General features: G+C 36.9%; 1 protein-coding gene across 3 annotated transcripts in view; it reads right to left on the bottom strand.

The window, feature by feature from the left end:
- Window positions 1-19,795, bottom strand: part of PHF6 (PHD finger protein 6) — a 53,798-nt gene extending 34,003 nt beyond the window's left edge. For all 3 annotated transcript variants that reach the window (XM_090264267.1, XM_090264266.1, XM_090264265.1), the window contains exons 1-3: window positions 19,642-19,795; window positions 15,581-15,766; window positions 15,277-15,378 (exon numbers count right to left, since the gene is read on the bottom strand). In XM_090264267.1, coding sequence (XP_090120393.1) covers window positions 15,277-15,378; window positions 15,581-15,718 — 240 coding nt within the window. In that variant the 5' untranslated portion in view covers window positions 15,719-15,766; window positions 19,642-19,795. The remainder of the gene's footprint in view (window positions 1-15,276; window positions 15,379-15,580; window positions 15,767-19,641) is intronic.
- Window positions 19,796-21,238: the final 1,443 nt, after the last annotated feature.

Here is a 21,238-nt window from a genome sequence, read left to right on the forward strand (position 1 = left end):
TACTACTTGGAAACCTGGTAAAATCAATTTTAAGAGAGTGAAGGAAAGAGGATAAAAGAATTAGGCAGATTTTGCCCTGGCTGGTGTGGCTCTGTGGATTGAGTGCCGGCCTGTGAACCAAAGGGTCAACGGTTCGATTCCCAGTCAGGGCACATGCCTGGGTCGCAGGCCAGGTCCCCAGTAGGGGTCATGTGAGGCAACCACACATTGATGTTTCTCTCCCCTTCTCTCTAAAAATAAATAAAATCTTTAAAAATTTAAAAAATATATTTTTTAGAGAAAGGGGAAGGGGAGGGAGAAAGGGAAAGAAACATCGATGTTTGAGATATACATTGATCGATTGCTTCTCGCACACCCCTAACTGGAGACCTGGCCCACAACCCAGGCATGTGCCCTGAATGGGAATAAAACTGTTGACCTTTCAGTTCGCAGGCCGGCACTCAACCCAGTGAGCCACACCAGCCAGGGTGAATTAGGTAGATTTCTAAATACCCCAAGCTCTAAAAATATTTTGTGATGTCAAGTTGATTGTGAAAATACATGCATCTGTTTAATTTAATTTGTTACTTACCTCTTGCATTATGAATTCAGACAGATAAAAGAACAGACTCAACACATTTTAATATACCTTTCCTTATGATTTTATTGAATAATTCATAGTTTAACTAGCTCATGATCTAAATTTAGAAAAATTCTTTTAAAAAAGTAACAACAATTACATAACAATGATTGTTAGTGATTAAAATATCACAGTATATATACTGTGCTGAGTGGACTTTTTTTAAGTTAAAATATTTTATTTCTTTATTTTTACATAGCGGGGAGGGGAGGGAGAAAGAGAGGGAGAGAAACATCAATGTGTGGTTGCCTCTCACACGCCCCCAGCTGAGGACCTGGCCAACAACCCAAGCATGTGCCCTCACTGGGAATCGAACCTGTGACCCTTTGGATAGCAGGTCGGCACTCATCCACTTTTAAGGAGGCTATCTCCTAAGCCATAAATGCCATGCCAAAATAAACTCACAATAAGGTAAATCTTAAAAACTGCTCATTTGTCTTTAGATTGCTAGATACCTCATTCTAAACTGTTCTTATTACTCTTTATTAGTTTTAAGATAAAGAACATTTATCATCCTAATTTTGGATTACTTTGCCCCTAAGCAATTTTGTTGTACCAAGAAGCTAATATAAACTAATAAAATTTCTTATATTTCTTTAAGCAAGTCAAACACTCAACCTCTTATTCAAGCTATCATTCAAAAAATAGTCACATATATGGCAGAAACAGAAACATTCTCAATACTTCCAAGAAAACATGAGGGCCAGTGTCCATTAGTAATAGTAGTGAAATAGTCCACTTCCTTAAATAAATATAGAAACTTCAAAGTATTACTGTAAAAAGAAATACTATTCCAAATTACCAGGCAGGAAAGCTGTTAAATACTTTTAGGTGGCTTATAAATTCTTGAGAAGGTGGGACATTTGTACTGCAGCTTAATTATGAGGTTCTATTGTATTACTTTAGTAAATTACATTTCTAATCAAAATGCATAGACTTATTATAGAAATTTTGGAAAACACAAAAGAACACAAATTTAAAAATCACTCATACTCACCAAGCAGAGATACCCTTACAGTGCTACGATGCTTATGTGAAAATATTTTTCATGTAATTCTGTGTGTACCATTTTGCAACCTGGTTTTTAACTTATAAACTGAACATTACCCCACTTCATTAAAAACTCTACTGCAAGTAGTTAGTCTTAAAATTACATCTCAAATGTGTTTGCATTAAGTATGTTTTGAAAAAAATTATTACATTCAATTAGCAAGCAAAATAAAAGGAGAGGTACTACTAAAAATACTGTACTGGGGAAAATTCTCAACACTGGTAAACATATAGAGATGGGCACTCTCAAATGCTGCTAGAAATTGGTCCACGCTCTCTGCATAGTAACTTGCCTTAATTATTGAAGAGCTTTTAAAAAGTTTATCTCCCCTGATCAGTAATTTTAATTCTATAAATCTAGTCTGAAAAATCAGACTCAAACACTTTATATACAGTAATGTTCACTTTAGAATTATTTAGAATAGGCTGAAATGTAAAACCACTTATGGGAAACAACTGAAAAATGTTGAAATAAATTATAGTACACCCATGTGTTGAAATATGCCATAGCCATTCTTTTTAAAGAAATTTTAATGGTATGGGAAACAGATTACATGTAATGTTAAGTGAAAAATGAAGCAGGATACAAAACTATGTGAATTATGATCCCAATTATAACATATATTCTTTGAAAATAGGTGGAAGTAAATGTAGCAAAATGCTGAGTGGTTACTGTGGGATGGTTGGTTTTCTTCATAATTTCCTATGTTTTCTGATTTTTCTACAATGGACAAAAATACTTGTATATACAAAAAATTGTTTAAGAACATTGGGGATACCCTAGCAAATGCTTTTCAGTTTATTGAAAATGAGAAGGAAACCAAATCTCTAAAATATATCAAAATGTGTTTAGGCTGGTTATAAATTCTAATCTGACAAAGCATAACCAGTTAAATGCAGCAACTTACGGCAGATCCTTTTCTTTTTCTTTTTTTTTTTTAACTGAGAAAAAGATTCTCACCTTTGTCAATTTCTCTCAAGGAAGAAAAGGAGACATACCATAAAAACTGTTTCAGAGTGTGAAAACTGTTTTCAAGGTTAGAAGCAGGAATTTTTCTCAATTAGAATTCACAGGATCTTTTTTATGCAACATTCATATACAAGCAGATATACCTTCTTGTATATGAAATTCTGGCAAGGTACTAACAAAATAGCAAAAACTATCCATAATAAAACTAAATATAAAATTTAGCTCTGCCTGGCGTGGCTCAGTGGATTGAGTGCCAGCCTGTGAACCAAAGGTTCAATTCCCAGTCTGGGCATATGCCTCTGTTGGGGGCCAGGTCCCCAGTTGGGGACACGTGAGAGCCAATATGTTTCTCTCACATATTGATGTTTCTCTCCCTCCCTTCCCCTTGCTCTAAAAATAAATAAATAAATAAAAATTTAAATTTAAATCAGCTTGTGTACCCCTGAATACAAAGCAGGAACATAACTGTTATCTTTAAGTTTTACTATGCTATATTCCAACCCCTGAAATAATTTTTCCCCAAACTCCAATAGGACTTAAGAAATAGTATTCATTTTGGCACTTACCAATTCACTCCCATGTATGGTTGATTATCTTTATAAATATACAGATTCCATTCACCAATTGCTTCTAGACTAATTTTTTTGAATGAATGCCATTGTGCCTTACAAAATAATTGACTTTAAGCTTACTGTTATTGAAGATTTTATTATCCTAAGGCATATTTTTCTCATTCATGTTTATGATACATGCAGATTTAACATAAATATCCTTATGTATGTCTACAAGTATTTAAACAGTCTGATCTAGGATTTGGAAAGTTGAAATGGAGAAGAAAAATCCAATTGAAGGGGCACAAAATGAGTAGAGGCAAGAATATCTTGGAGAAAAGATTAGCTCTGCTAATAAACAAGGTCAAGAATAAGGAAGAGATAAAAAGAAAACTTAAAGAATTTTGGAAACCAAATAGGTGAACTGTTATGGAAAATAAAACAAAGGAGCCCTGGCCAGGTAGCTCAGTTGGTTAGAGTATTGTCCCAATACACCAAGATTGAGGGTTTGATCCACACTCAGGGCACATACAAGAATCAACCAATAAATGTATAAATGGGTGGAACAGATCAATGTTTCTCTATATCTCTGAAATCAATCAATACATTTTTTTAATTAAAAAAAATGAAACAAAGGACTTCTCTTGAAAAGAAGTGGAATAACAGGAAGATGGGACCCACACCACAGCAAGGCAGCAGTTGGTGGGACCTGAGTAATGTTATTTAGTGTTCCTCTTACACAGTCCCTACTGGGCCTTCAGCAGAATGACTGTCAGCTGCCCTTTAACGTCATGCTTGCACTTTACCCATGGCTCTCTAAAATGTGGCAAAATGAAAGTTAACCTGACAAGAATATGTTTTTCAAGAACAATGGTGGACCCTTTCCCCCCTGAGAAAAGGTCTGTCCCACATATCAAATATTCTATTGAGGGCTAATTTCCTGTTCCTAACATAGGTACACCAATTCTTGGTTTACCTTGCTTGTATCCTGATTTCAAGTTCTTGACTTAAATAGAGGTAAAATTTATTTGTTCATAATTTTTCTTTTACTTTTACTCTTCCATTCAGTTTGCTATTTAGGTAGACCTACTAAACCTCAATAATCAATTGCCTCTTCCAAAATGGGGAGAGTGGAATAGGCCCTATCCTATTTCAGACATTTGCATGTTATCTTTATAAGTATGGTTACAAGCTATACTATCTTTAATTTTTAAATAGAATTATATACACTTAAGGTATACATCATGATGTTTTAATATACTTATACATAGTGAAATGATTAGTATAGTCAAGCTAATTAATATATCCATTTATTTAGAGTTACCATTTTTGGTACATGTGTTGAGAGCACCAGAAATCTCTCAGAAAATTTCCAGGATAGAATGATAGTATTATTAGCTATACTCATCATTCACTATATCAGACCTCTAGAGTTATTCATCCTACATAACTGCAACTTTGTAGTCCTTAACCAACATCTCCTCTGCCCCACTACCACCCCATTCCTGGTAACCACTGTTGTTTTCTGTGAAGCTACATGAAGTTAAGTTGTGACACATAAACAGAGTCTCAAGGAGCTGACCCATGGATGAAAGAGGAACTAAGTCACACATGAGAGGAGACAATAGGAACTGAAAGGACCATGACTTAAGCTTAAGTCCCACAGGAGCCCAGAGGCTGGGACATACCTGCTCCTCAGTCAACTGAACTAGGCCAGGACTGAGATTCAGTTTGCAAAAGGAAGAAGTCTTAAGAAATAAAAGGAAAAAATACTGCTTTCTCAGTAGCTGTGGGGGAATCTCAAGGAAAGATCAACTAAGACTGCAGATAGATATAAGGTAAAACTAAAACTGGATTGACAACTTCTAGGATAGGGAAAAAGAGAAGGCTCTTGGGGAAAAGCTGAAATCCTATGGCTAGAGAGAGCAAAGGGAGAGAGGGCTTTCTAAGACTTAGCTTTGCCCAGCTTAATTGCTGTGTATTTACTATACACATCAGTAGCTGACCACAGTGTATAAAGTTCTTACAGCCAAGTAGTTATACTACTTTCAAGATACCTGGTCCAAGAAAATGGGTACACATGTTCAAAGAAGTTTCTTGAGTCGGAAGGCAAAGAAAAAATGTCAAAGTACTTGGAGTTGGGAAAAGGGTACCTGAGATATTTTCACAGAAGATGAGACAAAAAGTGAGAGCAGTTAACTTTACACTGGTGTTTGTTTTTAATAAAATCAGGACAGTGCAGCTAGGGCAATTTTTTAAAGCTGCCCCCAAAAATGCTCTTAACTCCAGGTTTATTTCTTTATTTATAGTAATAACTCAGATACCCACCACATAAAACAGTGAGCTATGCATTATCTGGTTAACTGACAACTGTCCCATGTATTTGTTTTAAAAAATTTTAAATACCATTTCACATGAGAGTGGAACATGATCTTATAACCATTTCTGGTTTATCACTTTAGTGATATAAAAAAGTCTATAAAATATAATAATTAAGTCTAAATGGAAAGCTAGAATGCAAAAGTAAAATCTGAAAACTATCAAGCCATTGAAAAGGACAAACCAGATATATTAGGACCTTAAATTTCAAGTGCTTCTAAAAAAACAGGGCCACTAAAAATTACCTGTTTTTTGACATCATTTCAGAAGTGTTTTGGAAATTGGAAGGTAATGAAATAAGCCTACCAAGTTCTTACTTAACCTAGTCTCCTGACCTCGCTCTGAATACCACATATCCCAACTCCATCCAAATTTATAAATTATCATTGATGAGGAGTATAAATTCTCTTATTGGACCTTTGGAAGTTTCTTTTTTCATCTGAAAGGTTCAGACAGACTTTTTCTGAGCTCAGATCATTAGGTTTAGGCTCTTCTCAGGAGTAGGTCTTTCAAGCTGAGTACTCTAAACTGTCATGCTGTTGCTATATTTTATCTGTGAAGAACACCAAATACACAACAATGCCTGAGTTAGTACTGAGAAACCCCTGAAAACCAGACACAGATTATTTTTATTATTGATTTGAGTTCTCTTCCATTAACATGAACAAATGAGAGATTAATTATATAATGAGATAAATGGACAGCATTCCCAATTACAAAAAAGTATTAAATGAAGGCAAAGAAAAAATATTTGAATTTTTTAAAAAATTAACTATTCAGTAACAGTCAAAGACCTAATTTTCTCCATCATTAGACCTGAAGTTTGTTTTTGGCCTTACAGCCTTTCTCATGAATCCCTCCAAAGTAAAACAAAGTTCATTTTAATATCAATGATGTAAAATATCTGCACATATTAACATTAACCTGCATGTCATAATCAGAGTTTTTTAAAAAATTACATTTATATGAATACATTCATGATTCATATACACTTAGTTACACAGATGACAATAGAGCCATCTTCTGGAAGACAACTAATCCGCTTTCCCCAAAAAATACCCCAAGGTGGAGTCCTGAAAGCCCAGTCCAGCTTACCACTTGTTTTTATAAACAGTTTATTGGAATACAGCCATGCTTTTTTTTTAAAGATATATTTTTAAAAATAATTTATTTGTTTGTTTATTTTATTTTTAGAGAGAGAAGAATGGAGAAGGAGAGGGAGGAAAACATCACTGTGTGGTTGCCTCCCACTTGCACCAACTGGGGACCTGGCGTGCAACCTAGTCATGCGCCCTGACTGGGAATCGAACCAGCGACACTTGGCTCGCAGGTCGACGATCAATCCACTGAGCCACAACAGCCAGGGCCACAGCCACGCTTTTTGTGTGTGTGTATTGTCTGTGGCTACGACTGAGACCACGTGGCTGACAAAACCTTAAATACTTTTTAAAGATTTTGTTTATGTATTTTTAGAGAGAGGGGAAGGGAAGAAGAAAGAGAGAGAGAAACATCAATGAGCAAAATGTATATACATTGATCGGTTGCCTCTCGCTTGCCCCCCAATTGGGGTCCCAGCCTGCAACCCAGGCATGCGCCCTGACTGGGAACTGAACCGGCAACCCATTGGTTCAGAGGCCAGCACTCAATCCACAGAGCCACACCAGTCAGGGTTATATGGTCCTTTACACAAAGTTTTCCAACCCTTGTCCGAAGGCAATGGTCCATGATCAAGAGTATTCATTAAAAATTACTTGGAAGCCCTGGCTGCTGTGGCTCAGCGGATTGAGTGTTGGCCTGCGAGCCAAGTGTCACTGGTTCAATTCCCAGTCAGGGCACATCACTAGGTTGCATGTCACGTCCCCAGTTGGGGGCACAAGTGAAAGGCAACCACACAGTGATGTTTCTTTCCCTTTCTCCTTTCCCCTCTCTCTAAAAATAAAATAAACAAACAAATAAATAAATTATAAAAAAAATTACTTGGGAACATTTTTCAAAAGATACCTGTCTGTAATTCTCTATCCCCCCTTTCTGACTTCCTAGCTTGTTAAGTACCACTGTTGGATGAGTAGCACTACTAGTCACCAGATATTTTCTGCTCCATTGTATGCTGTTAGCACTGCTAGCATTCTGTACACTGTGGGTGCTCCATTTTGTCCTTACTGAATGCTAAATGAGCCACACATTCTACTTTAAATAGCACTGGCATTTAATACTTAATACTTTAACCACTTCCTCCTCCTTAAAACACTTCCTTCTCCTTGAAACTCTTCCCCCTTTGACTTCTATAGCACCACTTTCTCAGTGGAGCACATTTCAAATGTAACTTTCTATGAAGCCTTCTGCCTTCTCAGGTAGATTTAATTATGGCCCTCTTTCCCAGCCCTTCTGTGGCATTCTTTAGATACCTCTAAAGCTAAATTATATTTATTCATAGTTGCACCCAAAGTATTTCCATTTGTACTTGGTACAAAGTAGATGGTCAATTAAGTATCTGATAAATGGACAGGTAGGTGAATTTCAGACTCTAGATGGAGGCCTTGACAAATATATATGTCTATGTAAACACAAAAATAACATCATACTGGATGAGTGAAAGGTGAAGAAACAAAAACCCTCCTCTTTGAGGCATACACAGTTCTCCACCATCCTGAACAAACGACCCACCTGATTTTCCCCTCGAGATTTTTCTCCTTCCCTTTCAAACTGCTGGAGCTGCAAACAACACTAAAACACTGATTAACCAAAACAGGAATTTTAGGCTATCCCACTACTCCCCTGGTCAATTTAGTTCATTAAGGTTTCCTACTATTACCCAATTGAAGCTCTTCTCTTTCAAATTCAACCAACAACTAATGAGTGTCCACTTTATTAGAATACTGCTGAACACCTGAGACATCAAGCACTGTGCTAAGTGTTTTCCATGCATTATCCCTACTTAATCCTATACTGGGCACACAGAATACAGTCTCCACTCTCCTAGAATTCACAATAGAGTGGGGAAGTGAGGCTTGCATACAATTAACAAATATAATGTATAATGTGTTAAACGCTATGGCAGAGGTGGAGACTGGGCAGGAATCAAGAACAGATACAACTGAAAGACAGCTAGCAGGTGAGTAAAATCAGTACACATGCAGCAGTACAGACAAGTAGAGGATGAGTGGGAAACTGAGAGGAGAGGGAATGAGATAAGGAATGGAAAGGTGAGTTAAGATATGACTTCTGAGCCCCAACCAGTGTGGCTGAGTTAGTTGGGCACTGTCCCGCAAAGTAAAAGGTCACTGGTTCGATTCCTACTCAGGGCACATGCCTGGGTTGCAGGTTCGGCCCCTGGCCAGGGAGCGCATACAACAGACAAATCAATCGATATTTCTATCCCTCTCTTTCTCTCTCCCTTCCCTCTCTCTAAAAATAAATAAATAAAATCTTTTTTTAAAAAGCTATGACTTCTGAAAGCAGGCTGAGGCCTCTGGATATTATTGGATATTATTGTGTATGCAGTAAGAAATTAGTAAAGGTTTTGAGTCAGACAGTGACACTAGGTTTTAAAAGGAGAGAGCAAATAATTACCAGCAGGATGTTGAAAGGATGGGAAGAAGAATGGGTATAGGATACCATTAAAAAAGAAAGTAAGACAGAGACATCCCAGAAATCAAGTGGCTGATGTGGAAAGAGAAAGTGCTGAAGGTAAAGGATTTAGAAAGTGAATCAGGTTTTAGGGCAGGGAGATACTGAATATTGGTCTAGACAGGTTGAATTTAAGATGCCTGCAGGACAACTATGTATTCCAGACAAATATGCTGCCATTATATTTCATTCTCCACAGTGACTACTGTATATATCACTTATCTCCTGAAAAATCATGCATTGCCCTTCCCCATCCCCTCCTATTCAAGCTAAAATTCCTGTTTAATGTTTAAAGATCCTGCAATCATCCTACATTACTCAATTCTAATGCACTCTCAATGACCCATTCTAGTAAAGCTAATCTGTTTCCTGTACTCATCCTTTATTTTAAACCTTACCTTCTCTCCAGGAAGCAGTCATAATTACCTAACTAGGAAAGACTCTTCACCCACAGAAGAATTTAATAAGTGTATACTATAAATTGTCATATATGCAGACTCATGGCATGCCCAATATCTACAACTTAAACTCTCAAGACCAGACATCCTTTTTCTCTGGAGTGCCAAGTACTTCATTGGTACTGGGTAAACGACAAAGACTATGTAATTGATCTTTTTATTTTCAGAGACTACAAAAATATCTTGAGGCTAACAGAGAATCATAACATTCTTATTTAGTATGTATACAGGATTTTTGCCCTAAAAAAGCTAGATAATGCTAGTAACAGAATATAATAGAAGTATGATTATATCCTAAATGGGGTACTATGTCCATCTTTATTAGAAAACTATTAAGCTCTAATCATGACATTTTTAAATGTGATTTTTGGTTAGGTAGCTTAAAAGGCAGTCTAATAATTAAGAACTCTGACTTTTCGGTTAACTTGCTCTGGATTCAAATTCTCTGAACCTCAGTTTCCTCATCTGTAAATTGAGAATGAATACCTTCCTATCTTATCATATGATTATGAGATTAAATAGGATCATGTATTTAAAGTACTATCCTAGTCGCTAACACATATTAAGTGTTCAATAAACGTTAGTTAACCCCTGGCTGGTTTGGCTCAGTGGATTGAGCGTCGGCCTGCGAGCTAAGTGTCGCTGGTTCGATCTTCCAGTCAGGGCACATCAGAGAAGGAAAACTCTGACTCCAAAAAACCTCCGCTGCCTTGCGGCATACCTCTTCAGGGGAAAGGCTAAGGGAGTAAACCCCGACAGAAAATCCGGAGCCGGAGTCCCTAAGGCGGTTTGACGTTGTAGTCAACACCGGCAACTCCTGCGGCGCACCTGAAGCCAAGCTGTATTGACTCCGTCTTTCCCTTGGACCCTTCAGCTGCGAAGAGAGGGGGGGCCTGCTGCATGGGCAACAGCAGACCCTCCATATCACCCTGCCCAGGCTCTGTAGCTTCAGCTTCACTGGAGAGGACACTCCAGCGTCATCGCAAGATGTCGATTCAACACGGGAGGAGACAGATACCGTGTCACTCCCGAGTCGGACTGCACAGCCATCCTCGGCGGTGCAGATAGACTCTTAAGAAGCTACACCATCGTCTCTCGAGACGGACGGCTGCCGACGAAACGTTAGCTATTTCTATTATTGAAAAAAGCAGGAAAATATTCAGAGGATTTCTTAATACAAATGAGTAGAATTTAGTTTGTAAAGGGGGAAAGTTTAGGAGTGACCTGAGGATAGACATGAGATATATTAAGAATTTTTCAATAAGATAAATCCGAACACTTCCTTGAATGGAAAAGGACAGATCTAGAATAAATGGCTTTAAATTAAGCAAGAGCCCTGGCTGGTGTGGCTCACTGGATTGAGAGCCAGCCTGCAAACCAAAAGCTTGTTTGTTTGATTCCCAGTCAGGGCACATGCCTGGGTTGCAGGCCAGGTCTCCAGTTGTGGGCGTGCAAGAGACAACCACACATTGATGTTTCTCTCCCTCTCTTTCTGCCCCCCTTCTCCTCTCTCTAAAGATAAATAAATAGATAAATAAATAAATCTTTAAAAAAATAAAATAAATTAAGCAAGATACTCGAGTTATACAGAAGAATAATTTCTCAACTCTGACTTGGGTTATGTAATACTGGTCCTATTTCAGATTGCTTGGGGTAGAATCACAATTTCTTGATATATTTAAGAACAAGAGAGACAAAAGTCTTAATGTTGGATGGCTTGTATGTAGTCTTGCCTAAGGATAAGGAAGGTAAACAAAATGGCCTTTTGAGCTCCTTGGTCCTTGGAGTCTGTGATATACTTGACACAGGTACCAATTAGAACAGTAACTATCGGATATAGATACTCTTCAATGATCTCACCACAAACTTCATCCAGAAAGAGTATTTCTTCAAATATACTCCTTTCAAGTGTCTCCTTAAATAAAATGAAAATAGCAATAACTCATAATTTTACTTGGAAATTTGCATTTCATGGCTAGATGTTTGGAGAATAAGAGTAATTGGTGCAGATGTGGTGTCTCCATATGGCTTTAAGAGGAACTGGAAACCATTCTGAAAAAATACATATATATGTGTGTATATGTACACACACACACACACACACACACACACATATATATATAAAATCTGTCTTAACTGCAAAAACAGTGTCTCAATTATAAAAACCTTAGTACTAAAGCAAATTTTTCCTGGTCCATGTTGGTACTATATACTTAAAAGTGACGTAAAGAGAGATGAATATGTTCATTTGAAGTGGCTTTTCCTCCTCTGATACTTGTGGCTGACATGAAAACCTTGGAAAATTGCCTATGGCAGCAAGAACATAGAAACCACACACCTGTACCCGCCCTGCTCTGCTGCAACCTCCCATCCTCTCAAGACTGACCCATCTGGCTACCTATAACTTTTTACCTCAAGCCCCAGCCTCTTCTCTCTATGCTTTTCTTTGGGGCAAGTGAGAATCTCTGGAGGCAACACCAGGTACAGACTAGAACCTGTCTTGAAAGCACCAGGGATTAGAACTCCTGTTTTTGATTATTTTCAATAGGTATTCATGACCTGCTTTTCACCTAGAAATCTAGATAAACAGGAGCCAGGGCAAACAGGCTCACAAGATAAAATGCTTTAAAAACTCAATCAGGGAAGCTGATTATCTAGTTTTTATGTAGTTTATCTACCTACCTGAAGCTCCTCACTTTTCTCTTCCTTCCTATTTGATTTGTGGCCCTTTATTACTTAGACAATTCTACATAGGAAAAAGTAAAAAAGAAAACTAAAATCTGATATTTTGGTTACTTGATAGTATTTCATATAAAAATGACATAATAGAAGGAGCAAAACTAAAGGCTAAAAGGAGATTTCAAAATTATTTCAATGTTAAACATATAGATGCTACTGTAGTCCTATCCGCTATGTAATTTATTTAAATTCTAACCTTTTGGGAGAAGGAAAAGGAGCAAAATTATATACTCAGGCTCAAGAGTTCTCTCCTTTTATCACTATTCTTCAAAACCAAATGCCCACATCCTCAATATGACTTCAAAATACCTTTCCTAAGGTAACCATTTGTCTATTTTATAGCACTTTTTAGTCACACAACACCACTGTTTAGTAAACAATGATACAGCATTATCTGTTTATCACTGGTGAAAAGACAAATAAATTAATCACTTGTCTAATGTTATATAATGTGTCAGTGGCAAAGTTATTCAAAAAACAGGCTCCATGAATTTCCACCCCAGAATGCTTTTCATTAGCCTACAATAACATTAACAAGATCTTATTATTTACAAGTCACACCTACAACGGTGGTTACTGTTTATCAAGTCCTAACTACATGCCAGATACCATGCTCAGTCTTGTATAGTCTTTCTTTAAATCCTCACAATATTCCTGTGAGGCAAGTACTGTCATTATGTCCTTTTGGCAGGTGATGAAAATATGGCATAGAGAAGTAGATAACTTGCTCAGGATCACCAAGCTAGTAAGCGACAAAGCTGGGATTCAAATCCAAATCTGTTAACTATGGTTTGCAGTCTTCACTTCTATTATTGTTTCATTCCCTAGATCAAGGGACAAGTTGTTACGTATAACTCACTACACTAGAGGGGAAAAAATCAACTCCCTACATTATACCACTAAAAATTAATCAGCCCTGGCTGGTGTGGCTCAGTGGATTGAGTGCTGGCCTGCAAACCCAAGGGTCAGTGTTAAGATTCCCAGTCAGGGCACACACCTGGGTTGCAGGCCAGGTGCCCAGTTGGTGGTGTGTGAGAGGCAACCAATCAACGTATCTCTCAAACATCAATGTTTATTTTTTTCTCACTCCCTTCCCCTCCTTCTAAAAATAAATATAAAAATTTTGAAATTAATAAAAAATCTTGTAATAGCAAAACCTGTACAAAGTACAAAGTTCTAATGCTTTCTTCACACATAATCCAAACAGATTAAGTCTCCATTGAATTTATCAGTACTGCCAGATGTATGCTTCTATCTCATGCAAAATTAGGCACTCCATTTGTTAATAATATTGTAACATTAGGGACCAAAACTGCTCCTGTTCTGACTGGAGCAGCATGTCAAGTGACAAAACTTCTAACAAGCCAGGATGTAGAAGTATTTTCTAGGCATATTCATAATGCCAAGGGAAAAATAATGGGGTGATAAGGCTTACAGTACAACCACTTTCAAGTAAATAGTATTATTTCGTTATATCTGAATTTGGTTTTAAGGATGAGGAAATAAAAACATGCTGTTCTGGTTCTCAAGTCAGCAAGCCACAGTAACATGAAATCTAAAGCCACATTTAAACAAATAAAAATCACATTAAAAATGGAGCATTCTATTGCTATCTACAGTTTTGGGGGTGGGGAAGATAAACATTTTCAGTTATAAGGTTTCATTACAACAAAAACAGTCTGACTTCTAAATTCCTATTTGTGCCAATACTGATTTTAGCATTTGAGACTATTTACCCTTAAGGCAAATCTCAAATGTTATCCTTGAGCTTCTTCATACTGTTTTCTAATACTAGAAGACTGAGTACTTTTCAAAATAGATTATTCCTGATCATCAAAATGATAGCCCACTCTTCCCATCAGATTCTTTGTGAAATGAGACTAGTCAGTGCTTAAGAACACAGATACACGTTCTGTTAAACCCATCTTTAAAATAACATAACACTTCATAGTGAAGCTACTGGAGGTACATTTACAGATGTAATTTCAATAAGGAACTCAAAGGAGAAAAATAACCAAATGAAAAAACTATTTCAATGTAAACCATAATGTATCATAAATATCAAGTGAGATGACATTACTTTTCTAATCGAGCAGCATAGTATCTTCTCAATGTGGTTACTGGTAGTGAAGACAGCTATAGGAACATTACTCTGGCATAGCTTCAGAAAAACTATAGAACTGGCCTAAAATTATCTGAAGTCATAAATGCTGTGCTATATACCTGAACCACAGTACAATACTTTGTTCAGCCACTGCTAACATTTTCATCTTGAAAGGGTACTGTCATCTTCATTTGTAATGACAACTACTTTAATGTGAAAATATACTTAAATGAAGACTTCAGATTAAGCAAATTGCTTGTTTTCTAAGTCAACCTAGCCTCCAAGAAGATTTTAATTCTTTTTGGAAAGAAAAAGATTTGAATAATAGAAATATTGATTCACTCTTTTTAAATTTTTATTTAATTGAGAGAGGGAAAGATTTGTTGTTCCACTTATTTATACATTCATTGTATGTGCCCTGACTGGGGATCGAACCCACAACCTTGGCATATAGGGATGATGCTCTAACCAATTCAGCTACCTGGCCAAGGCTGATTCACTTCTTTTCTGCATTTGCTATTTTTAATTAAATTTATTGGGGTGACACTGGTTAATAACATTATATAGTTTCAAGTGATTACTCCTGTTTTGTTGTTGTTGTTTTGTTGATTGGTAAGTAAGTTAAACCCAGCCTTGGAATTTGCTGATTTGGGGTGAAAAAAAGTTTACAATTTAAAATTACATTCAGTGAATAAGGTAATGCACTCTAAAATAAGCAATTTTGTCCTTGATGAGCTTAAAATAAATTTTATTCTCAAGAGGCAGAAATATCAACTTACCAGCTTTGTGCCTCTTTTAATTTCCTTTTGGACATCTTCAATAGAAAATCCACCAAGACTTTCATTATCAGAGTGTGATGATACCAAAGCAGATGAAAAGAGCTATAAATTACATTTAAAAAAATTAAGGTTCATATATAAAGAAATTACAGTGAAACAGTGAATAAGATGTTAAATTTAAATATTCTTGTAAAATGGCATAGTATCAGTGAAAAATCATTTCTTAAAAGTTTAACTGAGTTTTTCTTTTTTTCATTAAGATTCTTATGGTTTCAGGTATCTCAGTTGGGGTGGGTATACTTACCATGCACTTATGGTGTGCTGCCACCTTCTGGTTTTCAGATATTAGTAACTGTCCACATTCCTTGTCTCTATTTGACTTACAAAAGCCACATTTGCGCTGTCTTGTAGGACCTTTTTTCTGTTCAATTGAGCTTGACATGATTTTTAAATTACCTTTAGAATGCCACTTTATAAGCCTCAAGAAATGCTACAGAGAATAAGAAAGGCAACAAAATGGTTAATTTCATTTAAAATCAGCTTACACATAGTCATGTGAGTTGTTTAATATCTGAGTTAAGTTTTAATATGTGCACGTTAAGTGGCTTTTTAGTGTAGACAAGTCAATATTAAAACTTTAGATGCCTCCATAATTTAAAAATATGTATTTATATATAATTTAAGGAAGTGATTGAGAAAAATCAAACTGCTCCCAAATTAGGGAGTATGTGAAGTAATTAGAACTATTTCTGCATGTGTAAGTAAAAAAAAAAAGTGTGATATTAAATTAATCATCTGCTGACATAATTAATGCAAAATATTGTCCATGTTTAGCTAGGTGCCCCTTCAAGGAAACTAAGAATTATTTATCTAAGATAAAAAACTACTAAAAGAACTACACAATACCCAGAATGAACAGAATTTTATAATTGCACAACTCTTTAAAGTTTACATGTTGATAAACCAAAAAAAAAGAGAAATAAATTTACTTAACTATGACTTTGAAACACTTATTTTTAAATCTGAATTATTTTCAAGTTAAAAAAATTACATATGTGCCTTTAATCAATTAATTTTTGCCGCTTTATTCTGTTTTCAAGTAAAGAAAAAATTAGGGTTATAACACTATTCAAAAACAAACTTTAGGAACCAATTATTTATAAGAACAACTGTATTATCTGACTCATTTTACTCCAAAAGTCTTATTAGAATTACAAACTAACAGTAGTGTTCTCAATACAGTCACTTTCATACTTAAATTAGTAATATTGTATAAAGGTAGGAAAATATTTCTGAATGAGTCTTAAATTCATTCAAACTATGATTATAGGTAGGATAGCCAAACAAAAAAGGGAAGGAAAGCTCTAACATGGTTTCAGATTTAGATTATTGAGCTCAACATGGATTCTTCAGAAGTATCTAAACAAATGTGAAATCAGTTACTTGATTTACGTAGTTTTTCCAAATCAACAGAACTAAGCAGTTCAGAATCCAGGTGGCCACAAAATAAATCACAATAAATAAAATCCCAAACTTCTGTCTTACAATTTACAATTTTTTTCAATTTTTCTACACATTTTAACATTTTCATAATACTATATTGAAAAAAAGAAAAGACTCATTAACACTACATTGGAGATTTTTGAGATGCACTTGTTCACCAAGAACAGTAGCAGCTGGATGCCAGCAAGGTAGTACCTACAAACCATTCAGCACTTGGCAATATAAAAATGTAGATACTTAATCAAAATTTAAAGTGAAGCCACAAGAAACATTTCTTATCAATTTATATCTAAATTTTTCTTTCAAACAAAACTTCAAAGGTCCTGACAGTCTCTGCGCTGATGGCTTTAACAAACTTTGAATGCTATCTACAATTTTAAATATTTCAGTCTTCCAAATGGCACTGGATGATACTGTATTCATATCACTGGTTATAAACCCTGAAACTGATTGAAAACAGGCAGCAAATACTTTTAGGATTAAAGAAAAAAAGGATATAACAGAGAAACAAAAGAAACAAAAGGGGAAGTGTGTTTGCATTTGCTCAGGCAAATATGTGTTTAGTTACTTTATCAAGAATACAGCTGCCAAAAATCTTTAGAATTAACTATGCAAAACACCAAAATTCATAAATAGCACCAAAATTTGTCATTTGTGTTCTAAATTAGCTTTCTTTACTACTATGCAACAGCAGGCACTACAAAACAACTGTACCATATTCAGCATTTCTCCCGGTCATCCTTGGCCAGTTGAAAGGATGGCACATCATGCAGCTTATCTGTACAGACATCTTTAATGTGTAATTTCTATAAAATCAGCTTAAAATAAATAAAATTCCTAAAGAAGAAAATCACTTTTTATTCTTGAAATTAATTATGAAAATGGTACCCCCTGAATTTTATCCATATTGAATTATGCCTCTCAATTTATAAACAGGTAAATTGTTCATCCTAATTTTGAGAACCTGCTTTTCTAGCTATCAAAGACACCAGAATCTAAAAGAGAAAAAAAGGTACACTCTATTTTGCATTCAAAGATATTTAGTGTATTTTTCTGTAATTCATTTAAATATAATTTGTAAAGTGAACAGAAACACACAAAAGTGCACAAAACCAATTAAAAACTTTCCCCAATGTGCAATGACTAAATGGATTTTTCCACTAAAATTCAAATAATGCATCTGTGCCCATCTTGCTAATTTTTTTTGCAGCCTCCTTGTAAAACATGAAGTGGAGAACATCATGGAAACAATGAGTCCTAGCAAAACTGTCTTTATCATCAAAATACAGATTTTTATCTAATGCTGTCATATTTGTGGTCTCTAGTTAAGGAGAATAAGAGCATTCCAGGATCAATACTAAGGGGTTCATAATAATCCACGCAGCTATATGGCATTTTAATTTTAGTCTAAAAGGTTTTTCAGGGCAGGCAAAGATCAAAGTTTGATGATTTCACTCAATAATGAAACCTTTTGCACAAAAGAAACATAGCATTATAGATAATGTTATAAATCAGAAATAAAGAAAGGTAACAGCGGTGAAAAACAATTTAAATGTCTGAAAAATATAAAAGCCTGATAAATTAAGCTGAAACAATTAATGCGTTTCTGATTTTTCAAGATGCTGTGAGGCACCAAGGTAGAAATAACCTGAAACATCAAGCAGTGCATTCAAGAGCCAACTCGAAAGCTCATTCAATGCCTAGTATGTGAAAGACCATTTTCACAGAAAAACAAAACAAAACAAAACAAAAACTGCAGTTCCGGAAGATTAAACAATTCCACACGGAAGCAAGTTGAAATATACATATCAAAATACATAAATGTGATCTCCAAAGAAGCAGTATTTATGTCAGGAAAGTTACAGTGGAGAGAAATAAACGAATAAGAGATGAACCGGAAGGGCACCTGAATTTGGTTGCACGATATTACATGCTTCGCACTGCTTTTTGCGGTTATTCAAAAGGAAACTGAAGGAATTTTCCAGTTGTTTCAAACCAAAGGGTAGAGAAAGAATTTGATCTGTATGAATAAGACGTGATATTAAGTCCGTAAGCTAATGAAAAGGAAGAGCTTTTTCAATTACTAAAGGATTTTTCAACTTCCACGCAGAATATCGAAACGAACAAATTTCAAAAGAATGCCGTGCTCTTCGTCCATATAATAAAGGATAGTACACATAACGTACCGGATCCTCTCCGTTATTTATTCAATACACACTAGACTCCAAGATCTCCCTCTAATCTAGCGCTAGATCAACTCGCAAAACTATCTTCCTCTAAAGCACTTTAGCAGGTTCCTTTCGGTTGTAAAGTCAGGGTCCCCTAATTGTCCTTTTCCAATCCTCCCGAATCCAGAAAACATCATCCTACCACTTTCTTTAACCCTCCTCCCTAGGAGTTCGCCCTCTAAGTCTTCGTTTCATATCTCTTTCACCGCTACGTCCCCCGACCCCGGAGCTTTTCCTCTTTCTACAAGGCTAACACTCTTGCCATCCTAACAATTCTTCTTTCTCTTACTCTTCCGAAAGTGGGAGTCTCCTTCCTTCCCAAATACGTACCAAGCAATGGCAAAGACTAAAAATTCCCAGTAATTTTTCCTCCCTAAATGTTGCGCCCCCTCCCCCGAAGTCTAGGCTTAAGTCTAACCTCTCCCTTAGCTCCTCTAAAGCACTTTTCTCAACAGCATCTTAGCCAAGCGCCTTCAATGAGTGGCGCTTCTGGGGTCCCCGACAATAAAGCGAGACCACCAAGAGTCCCCCTTAACAACGGGCAGGGGCGGCGGCCTGGCCACCGCCATCCTCCTTGTCTTCTCCCGCCAGACACAGAATGGGGGGGGGGGGGCAGGGTACTGTGGGGACTCACCAGCGGGGCCCGGAGGCAAACGGCAGCAAAGAAGCGCCAATGAGGCGAAAGAAAAAGAAGTCGGTCTCGGTTCTCCGGCAGCGCCTAAGAGCGGGGTTCTGTCGCCGGAGGTTGTTTCCTTTCATTCGAGGAGACGGGCTCTCGGAGCGCCCTTACGTCGCCCCCCCTCTCACGCAACGACTCACAGGGCGTTAATACGCCCGAACGCGCCGCGGGTCCTGATTGGCTCCAGAAAAGGGACAGCTGAAGCCGGGGAGTCAGGGCGCCTGTGCAAATGCCGCCCCCACTTTGGATCGGGGCGACAGGCCCCGCCTCCTGCCCGCGCGTGTACCTTCTATTCTCCGGTCAGTCTCCCAGCCAAGTGTTTGCGGGCAGGATCGAACGAGACAGAAAGATTTGAAGCTATAGCTGTGGGTTGGGCGGAGAAGAAGCGGGGTTGGGACCAGAAACCGTTGGATTGGGGCGCTGGGTAACCAATTTTCAACAGTGATTTATGTTGGTAGGCCTTATCCCTTGCACTTGTTCACTGAGGCCTTTTCACATCCATTATTTCATTGTACTCTCGTGGCATCCCTTTGAGGTCCTCCGTCCTCTCATTTTACTGCCAGGAGAGACTGAGAAGCTCATAGTGGAGTCAATCGGCCTGGATTTCAATCCTTGGGCGAATAATTTTAATCTCAGTACCTTAATTTTGTTTTCTCTTTAAAATGGGGATAAAAATAGTAACTAACGGGTTTATTGTGCGGAAGAAATGACATGATGCAAGTGTGTATTGGCGCCCCTGGCATATAACAAGCCCTCTGTAAATGCTGAGATTATCATAATCAGAAAAAAGTGATTTTGTTTATAACTCACACAGGTAAAGCAGGCACCTAAACGATTCATGAAGCCAGACTGCTTGGATTTGAATCCTAGCTCTTGACTTCTGGCTCTATGACCTTGAGCACTGTGCATTACCTCTCTCTCCCTCAATTTCAACACGTCCAAATCTCCTAGTGTTGTTAGAGAAAGGAGTTAATATATGTAAATTACACAGGATAATACTTGGGCATAGAGTATACCCTATGTAAGGGTCAGCCTTTATTATTTTCTACTCGACTCACAGGATGCAAGCCCAGGAAGAAAAAAAAAAGCCCTAACAAACAAATGATAATTTAAAGATGCCCTTCAAGTAGCTACATTTCCTGTAAGGAGAGGATGGGATGGGAAGGGGTCCATTTCCATTGTTCTGATACATTCCTATTTCATTCGTTTTTTTTTCCTCCTACAATGTCAACCTTAAACTGTAACCCTCAAGAAAACAGTAATCCTGTTGATGTAAGATTATATCTCATAAAAATAGTACCTAATAAGAATGGACAAAGCAGTCATTTAGCTGCATGGGACCCTTAGCCCTTTCACCCAGGCCCTGTATCCATGAAAGGGAGTGGCTGTATATTTACTAAGACTTAGAATGTGTATTCCAAACATTTATGGTGTATTTGAAACCAGCATCATTTTCCACCAGCTTTACACACTCAAATGAGACATGATTGTGGAAGTGACAAAATATACTGCCTATGTACTGTCACTTTTTTAGATTTCCCCCAATGTATCC

The sequence above is a fragment of the Furipterus horrens genome, unplaced genomic scaffold, assembly GCF_987537825.1.
Source record: "Furipterus horrens unplaced genomic scaffold, mFurHor1.1.pri manual_scaffold_17, whole genome shotgun sequence".
NCBI lineage: Eukaryota > Metazoa > Chordata > Mammalia > Chiroptera > Furipteridae > Furipterus > Furipterus horrens.